The following is a 7,928-nucleotide window of genomic DNA, read 5'->3' as shown; positions in this document are numbered from 1 at the left end:
AAATAAATATATCTTACCTAATCGTTCAAATATCTGTTGTAGATTCTGTTAATGGCGTTATGCGATTGAGGAGAGGTTCGTACCGGGTTAACATGGTATTTTGACCATTCGTATCAGGTCCGTTGGACGTCCTTGGTGCGGCCAGGATTAAAAAATCGTCAATTAAAATTCAATAACCAATAAAATATGTTTAAGAATCGTTGCACCAGTTACCATAAATGTTCGTTAAGAGCTCGGCGGAATATAAAGCTAGAAGAACAATGATAAATGGTTGACCTATGGTCATTTCTATTTGCAATACTGTCGTTACTTGAAAAAATTTTCTGCGCGGAATTTATTACTATTATTATCAGGTGTTATCTAAGATCGATCATATTCAATTTAGTAATTAGGTTACTCGTGTCTTCTGGCTCCTGTATTTCGTTTCCGCACGAGAGCCCGCTCTCCACGTTGTGCTTAGGGCTCAGGGCTTGCGTTTCTTTACTCGGATTGATTAATTGCTTCATTCTGTCGCAGCGCTATTAAAAACGCCCTACTGCAAGCTGCTACCTTTTTGCATTGTTTGTTGTTGCGACTCCACCGCTATCGCTGTATCTTTTTCGTGTTTTTCCACCTGCAAGAATCACGTTGTTCTATAACTGCTAGAAAAAAATTCAATTTATAATTATGACAGACAGTTTTCCCAACTAACCACTTTCCTAATGTGATTGTAAGCTTTGGATTGCTCGTTTCCGTGTACATTATCAAGTTTGTAAGGTGGTGCAATTGTGACATCATTTAAAACGACGATGTTAGGCCCACTCCACGTTATTTGTTGGATAGTTTTAGCTATAGCGATAAAGAGTTTTTGTCCCTCTGGCGATACACCTGCCTGTAGCGACTTCACGATACATTTTTTTGCTTCAACTTGATTTCGTACTCGTGTGTTCAGCCTGTTCAGGTTTAGACTCTGCGGTGGGTCTCCCCCGGTCGGACTGACTTCTCTCTTTACTTGAACGTCCGATACCAGGGCAAGATTAACTATGTGAACGTCATTAACGGACGCCCTACCGCAAGATGATGGAGACTCTATTTCACACGGGGTTAAGGTAATGCTTTAGAAATTCAATGGCAAAAGTAACTGGTGGAGAAATATAAAGAGGAACAGATATAAAAGCCAATATAAGCAAGGAAGTTTCATGGGGGGTTAACTTATTCGGTGACAACAACCGCAAATTTGAAAGTTAATTTGGTTAAAACGATAGGGATAATATAGACAGAAGTTCTGATTCAGTTGTAATAGATGCTATAGAGCGGTGCCTAGCTTCTGTGTACGATTCCTAGTCGACTCGAAACGGTAGGTTAAGGTTATAGACTCCGCTACAAATGTATTAGCTCCCGTTGTCAGAGCCGGGTGGTAATGGAAAGAAGTATAAAAACCGTGCAATTTGATATCACAAGGTTTACATAAAGATCGTAAAAGGATACTGAGTACAAGCATTTTGGTTTGCGGATCGAAGGCGAGTACCTCGCCCTCGATTTCCTTATTGTAACATGTTTTACAAGCCACGGTACTCCCAATGCTGAACCAGTCGCTGACGCCAGCCATTTTTCACCACCACACTTATTGCCTCCTTATATTATAAATTCCCCACTTTTTTTTATTAGCGGGATTATGGTGAATCCTTACTCGGATCCACGTTGCCACACCCCACACTTGTTACCAATTCTTATTCTTCTTATCCTCAACCTTATTACTCTTACGTTTTTTTAATAATATCTTTGCTATTTTATCTGGCTTTTAGGTCCCTCAGGAACCAATTGCCACAACGCTTTATCCTCCAACCCTACAATACTAGTGCTGCTGCCGCCTCTACCACCGGACAATGGACACGGAATTTAACGCAGCACACATATAAAAACGATCTTTCACCAACGAAAGCACACAAGGGTACACATGAGATGAAATGGGAAAATGGAAACTTGTAAAAGATTTTGTTATGGAGGAATGGTGGAAGCCGGACCGTTGCGAGTGGATAGTTGCTGCCACCTATCCTCAGCAATGTTATTAACAATAAGTTGCATGTGGGGTTGCCTAGAGTAAGGCATTTAAAAATTATACCTTCAGCAACAAATAACTGGAGTAAAACTTGCGATCAAATGTTCAAAGAATTTCAACCCATACAATAATTTTGCAATAGGAAGTTGAAATTCCTTCATATGAGCTTAATGAAAAAATTATAACGAATGATTAAATCTATATAAATACCACAGCTGGTTCGATGACGAGAAGGATTATGGATTAAACAAATTAATTCCACTTATTATTGTCCATGATTGCGAGATGAATCGATAGTTAGGCGTTTGGATTAGGATTAGCAATCCGATCGACTAATCCTGTGATGCATTTCTTGCACTTTTCTCTCTGATTCCAGAATGCGAGATGTCTATGCTAAAACATAAAAGAAAAAAATTTTTTTATCAAATAATCAAGGGTGGAACATGACCTGGTGTACCATAAATGCATTTATAAATCGTATTGAATATTATTGAGGCAGCACGTCTGCAGCTATTATAAATATGGTATACATACTTATAATAGATTATAGGTACACCGGTATTAACTTTTTAATGTGTCACCATCGCTTACACGATGCAGCCTGAATGCCGGCGAAAGCCTACCGATTCTATGATAAAATCACATACGTAGAATATTATACTTGAATACTGGTTAAAGATGAAAATAAAAAAAACAAAGAAAAGAGAAGAAGAAAAAAAGATTTGTAACGGCAAACTACTGCCGTGCTCTATAAGTATGTATGTTACCATCATGACTTACGCAATCCGTTAGACTGATCTCTAATTCTTACGTAACTGTTACTGCAGCAGGGCAACGATCAGATTTATATCCGATAAAATCGGCTCTTGTTATACCATATTATTCAAAAAAAAATAAATAAATAACTACATAAATGAATTGAAGATGAAAAAGAAAATAAAAGTTTCAATTTTCTATCACCCGCAGTTTCCAAAAATACCGATCCCAACTCCGATCACACTGATCACATGGTATGAACAGATTTTATGCAAATTATCCTACAGGTTTACGATTTTTTTTCTCACGAGATATATATGCATTATATACTTATATCTAAAAAGAAGGTAAATAATATTACCATGTTAAGAAGGGGAAGAACTCCAGACCATGGATGACGAATAATAAAAATAACTTGTTGTAAGTGTCCGTTGCCATCGATGATCAATCGCTCGAATCTTTTCTCAAGAGATAAATCGTTGTGCATACCTAGTACCGTTATGATTATTGTTACAAATATGTACGTATATATATCGTATATTCGAATACTTATATGTATATTTATGTTGTAAATTCTCGCAGTTGAGAGTCGAGAGTCTGTCTTCAAGTGTATCGCGTGTAATTTTTCTTGTCAATTTCATGGCGAACATCGGAAGGCGTGCACTCTCATCATTGTCCGTTATAAAGTGTCGGTCAGCTCATCAAGTTTAATTCCACCAATTCACCAATTCGTGATCGCTGAGAAAAAATAGAAAATCTTGATCAAATAACCAGATATAAATAAGCTGATAGTTGTTTCTTTCTCTATTTTTTTTTTTTTTTAACATTATTCGCACAAAACCGAAGAGACCAAAGAACCGAAGAAAAAAAAATTCGATTATGAAATAACGGAAAAAATGTGACGGAAAAGACTGAAAACTGTGGATAAAAAGTACGATCTTATCTCCGTAATCTTTTTATTGCCGTTGAATTTACTTGAGAAATTTTTGTGCTTTTTTATTTTTATTTTAATAAAACTGCAGGTTGCACTTGTGCAGGATTATAATGAATCGGTAAACGAGTCGTGAACAGCACGTGGTGTAGACAGTGTCTGCAATATGTAAGAAAAGTTGAAATATCACGAGATATTTGATTTTTTATTCCTCTGCATTTGACCGATCGGAAATCGTTTACGAACCGTACCAAGCCTATAGAAACGAAGTGATTTTGAACTTACAATTAAGGCTTACACTTTAGCGAGTGACGGTGAAAGTTTTTAGTTTAGTAATCATAATATTAAAGATCAAACGAGAGCAGTGCCTAACCATGACCAACATGGAAAATACAACCACCGTAATCGCCACGGACAAGGTCAGATTGTAATATGCACGTATGAGAATTTACAAAATCGAATTGACGTAATTGTTTAATTTTTTTTTTAATTTTCAGCATGCGGTTACCAGAGAAATTGATCGAGATTTTTCATCGGGGAATAAAATTTCTGGAAGAATATCAAGAGGGAATATTTATCAGGTGTGTAGTTGTTAATATGTTTTCGAATGTAAAGTAAAAATCATGTAATAAATGTGATGATAAAATGAAAAAGAAATGAAGCAAAAACAGAAAGAAGATAATATCGCAAATTAGTGTCGGATATCGATTATCTCTCGGTACAGCGGATATTGCGATAAAAAAAGGTAAAAATTGTTAGAAAAAAGGGGAAAGTGGATAATTACGTGAGAAAAATGAAAACCGTCTGAACTGGCAACATACGATTAAACTAAAAAAATTTGGAAGTTTTTTGATGTTCAGAATATTGCAAATATGGCGGTATAGATTCATATTGCACGTATACCTATACTATGCATACAATAATTGACGACTTGCAATGTTAAAACGAGTGAGAAAAAAATATCTTGTAAATACAAATTGTCGCGATGATCAATATTACTTGTTTTGCATTAAGTTGCTAATAATTATTGCTCTGAAGTTCTCGCATCATGTGTTAAATACACATTAATACATGTGATACGTAAATGTCTGGTGGTGCGATAGCTTTTTCTTTGATAAGGAATAATTGACATACGCGATCGTTATGACTCGTATTTTCGCTATATTCAGTGTTATTAATAACTCCGAAATGAATCGAACGATAATTATACACCCGCCAAAGAATAGACTATCCATAATCCGATTTCAAATTCTTTCGCAATTAGTTTACTCATTTTATAGATTGTTTGCTTTTGCTATTCTCAATTATTCATCATTCCAACGTACGACAGCTGTTTCGCGATTCGCGAAAGCTTATCTGCATAACTATATTGTAGATGTTGTTTTCATTTACACCGAAACGGACGAACAATATGATAGCCGGTATAACGACACAAGTATGAAGAAATAATAGAATAAAATAAAAACAACATTTATAAGTCTACAGGAATTTTACTATCTCATGGGGTGACTATGCTCACGATCGAATGGATTTTGCGTTGAGCAATGTGGATAAGCTTCGAATAAAGAAAAAGGGGGCACGTTTTAATCGTCGATAAAAGAAAGGAGAGGCCTTCGTGGGTCAGTAGCACAGTAGTAATAAATATTGGTGCACGGTATTGACGGATTATTTCTGCATCTAGGCAACGTGTGTAGCGCGTAACCTATATGTATACTATATGGTACATACATAATAGTACGTACCCGTTTGAAAAGAGGTTTTATAAATAAGAGACGGCATAGGCTGTTCTATTGAAGAAAATTACGAATAGAAATTCATCGCGGTTTACGGAATATAACCGCGGCCGACTACGTTCATGCAGTTGCATTCGCTGTTGAATTTTTTCACCCAGATATCAAGCGGCGCATTTACGTAACCCGTATAAGAGAACAGAGCTCCCTATAGCATATTTCTACGTCCGTAAGCCGCAAATACGACGGCGACGACGACAATTCCGAAGCGGCTCGGGGATGCCGATTTTTAAATCTCCTCCGATCCACCGGTATCTGAAAGAATATGTATACATACGATTTAACAGAAGCTGAATTCGCTGGTTTTTCTTTCATTTTTCCATCAATTTTCCAGATACTGGCCTGTCTCATCGCCAACACTTCCGTTCTCGGACCTGCGATGGGATTGGGATACAGTGCGATCGCTTTGGGTCCTCTGGTCGCACCTGACAGCGAAATAAAAATCACATTTAACGAACAGTCTTGGATCGGTGGGTTGAAAAAAAAAACTACGAACGATTTTGCTTTGAAAAAAATGAATTAAAACGCACCATGTCTTCCGAATTTCAGCTAGCATAACGGCGATCACTACACCGATCGGTTGCATTTTATCCAGCTTTTTTATGCGTCGTGGAAGACGTTTTGGAATAATCGGAACATCTTTGACATCGGCTATAGGATGGTTGGTTGTATATTTTTCCTATGACGTCAGCCAACTTCTAATCGGTAGGGCGATCTGCGGAGTTGCTATCGGACTCGCGTCCGTACCCACGACAGTTTACGCCGCTGAAATATCGTCGCCAAAATTGAGAGGATACGTCGTCACCTGGACGAGCGTTTCCATCGCTTTTGGTGTCCTCGTCGTTTATATCTTCGGATATTTTTTCCAGGTAAAAAAGAAAAAGCGCGAAATTATTTTCCTGAATAATAAAAATATTTCCACCAATTAGAGTAATTTCTTTTTTCATTACCTTGCAGAAAGATTGGCGTTTGGTAGCACTTTTGTGCGGTTTATTTCCAATAACTTCGTTGATCCTGGTAATATTGAAACTTCCGGAATCTCCGGTGTGGCTTCGTTCTGCCGGTCGTTTAATGGAGGCAGAAAAATCTCTTAGAAGATTAAACGGCATCAATAATTCCAATTTAGAAACGCCGTCCGATCTCCTATTAGAATTATCTCCATTGTCTAAAGAGATTATAAATGACACAGAAGGATTAGGTAAGAGATTGAGATCGCGAGGTGGTATATTTAGTCCTTTGAATATAAAGCCACTTTTGATAATGGTTGGTTATTTCTTTTTCCAACAATTCTCGGGAACATTTGTAGTGATATATTACGCCGTAGATTTTACCTTAGAGGCCGGTGTTTCCATCGACGGTCATATCGCGGCGATATTAATCGGTCTAACAAGATTAATAGGTACGATGTTAGTTTCTTACATATCCCGTAAATTCGGTCGTAGAATTCCTTCCATTATTTCCGGCGTTGGTATGACAATTTTCATGAGTATATTATCCATATACGTGTGGTCAGATTACGCCGGTAATAAAATAAACGACAACGGTATCATTCCGGTGATATCGATTTTGATGTACATATTTTCAAGTGCATTAGGTTTTTTGGTACTTCCATTCGCGATGATAGGTGAAATATTCCCTGCAAAAGTGAAAGATATTTTTTCTGGTTTAACGACATGTTTAGCATATATATTTAGTTTTGCCATATTAAAAATATATCCAGACATGTTACATGGTTTCGGTAAACACGGTGTATTCTTATTTTACGCAATCATATCGTTCATCGGTACAGTATTCGTTATACTACTGTTACCCGAAACGAAAGGTAAATCTTTAAAAGATATCGAAGAACTATTCGTTAAAAAAAATCGTAGCATCATTGAAAAAAATAATAAGAATCTCATTATAGAAACCGAAGAAATTATTGACAGTAAAAATCGTAATACGATTGCAATAAATTCTCGAAATTAGGATAGTTTAATATTTCAAAGTTCCTATATATTTAATTTCATCATTGTTCTTTTATTCTGATTTTTTTACTCTCACCTCCTCCCGCCATTTTTCCTCATGGTAATAATTTAAATATAAATACGTATATTTTTTACTTTATAAGTATTATTGTATTATGGAAAATAAATGAAAGAAAAAGAAAATTTTTCCCATACAAGTAAAAAATAATCACGTTTAGCATTATTTTTTTCTATTGAATTTTTCATTCATTTATTCTTTATTTTTTTTTCAATTTTTCAAATTTTTATTAGAATCTTAAATAATAAATTAACAAAAGGGGGTAACAATCACAATAATTAAATAACAAACACAACACACGACGTGAAAGAAAACGAAACATTGATGACGACGATAAAAATAATAATAGTAGGTAAGAATAGTAATAATTTTATAGTGATATTAACTT

The 7,928-nt window shown here is 36.0% G+C and overlaps 2 protein-coding genes across 6 annotated transcripts; one reads left to right on the top strand and one right to left on the bottom strand.

Moving 5' to 3' along the window:
- Positions 1 to 306: 306 nt before the first annotated feature.
- LOC105689230 (protein LSM12 homolog A-like) lies at positions 307 to 2,223 on the bottom strand. The gene is made up of 3 exons (XM_020854184.2): positions 1,468 to 2,223; positions 692 to 1,068; positions 307 to 613 (listed from the first exon to the last, which is right to left on the bottom strand). The coding sequence occupies exons 1-3, from the start codon at positions 1,586 to 1,588 to the stop codon at positions 533 to 535; spliced, it is 579 nt and encodes a 192-aa protein (XP_020709843.1). The 5' UTR covers positions 1,589 to 2,223; the 3' UTR covers positions 307 to 532.
- A 979-nt stretch (positions 2,224 to 3,202) lies between these two features.
- On the top strand, positions 3,203 to 7,696 carry LOC105689226 (facilitated trehalose transporter Tret1-like). 5 transcript variants are annotated; one of them, XM_048657803.1, is made up of 6 exons: positions 3,203 to 3,314; positions 3,817 to 4,144; positions 4,223 to 4,306; positions 5,850 to 5,985; positions 6,065 to 6,384; positions 6,473 to 7,695. In XM_048657803.1, the coding sequence occupies exons 2-6, from the start codon at positions 4,100 to 4,102 to the stop codon at positions 7,481 to 7,483; spliced, it is 1,596 nt and encodes a 531-aa protein (XP_048513760.1). In that variant the 5' UTR covers positions 3,203 to 3,314; positions 3,817 to 4,099; the 3' UTR covers positions 7,484 to 7,695. The 5 variants fall into 5 exon arrangements, with proteins under 5 accessions (XP_048513760.1, XP_012261511.2, XP_048513759.1 ...); XM_012406088.3 differs by having other exon boundaries at positions 3,210 to 3,725; XM_048657802.1 differs by having other exon boundaries at positions 3,210 to 4,144.
- Positions 7,697 to 7,928: the final 232 nt, after the last annotated feature.

This window comes from Athalia rosae, chromosome 7, assembly GCF_917208135.1.
Source record: "Athalia rosae chromosome 7, iyAthRosa1.1, whole genome shotgun sequence".
Taxonomy (NCBI): domain Eukaryota; kingdom Metazoa; phylum Arthropoda; class Insecta; order Hymenoptera; family Athaliidae; genus Athalia; species Athalia rosae.
The sequence above is the reverse complement of the archived record's forward strand: the minus strand, read 5'-3'. Positions and strand labels throughout refer to the sequence as shown.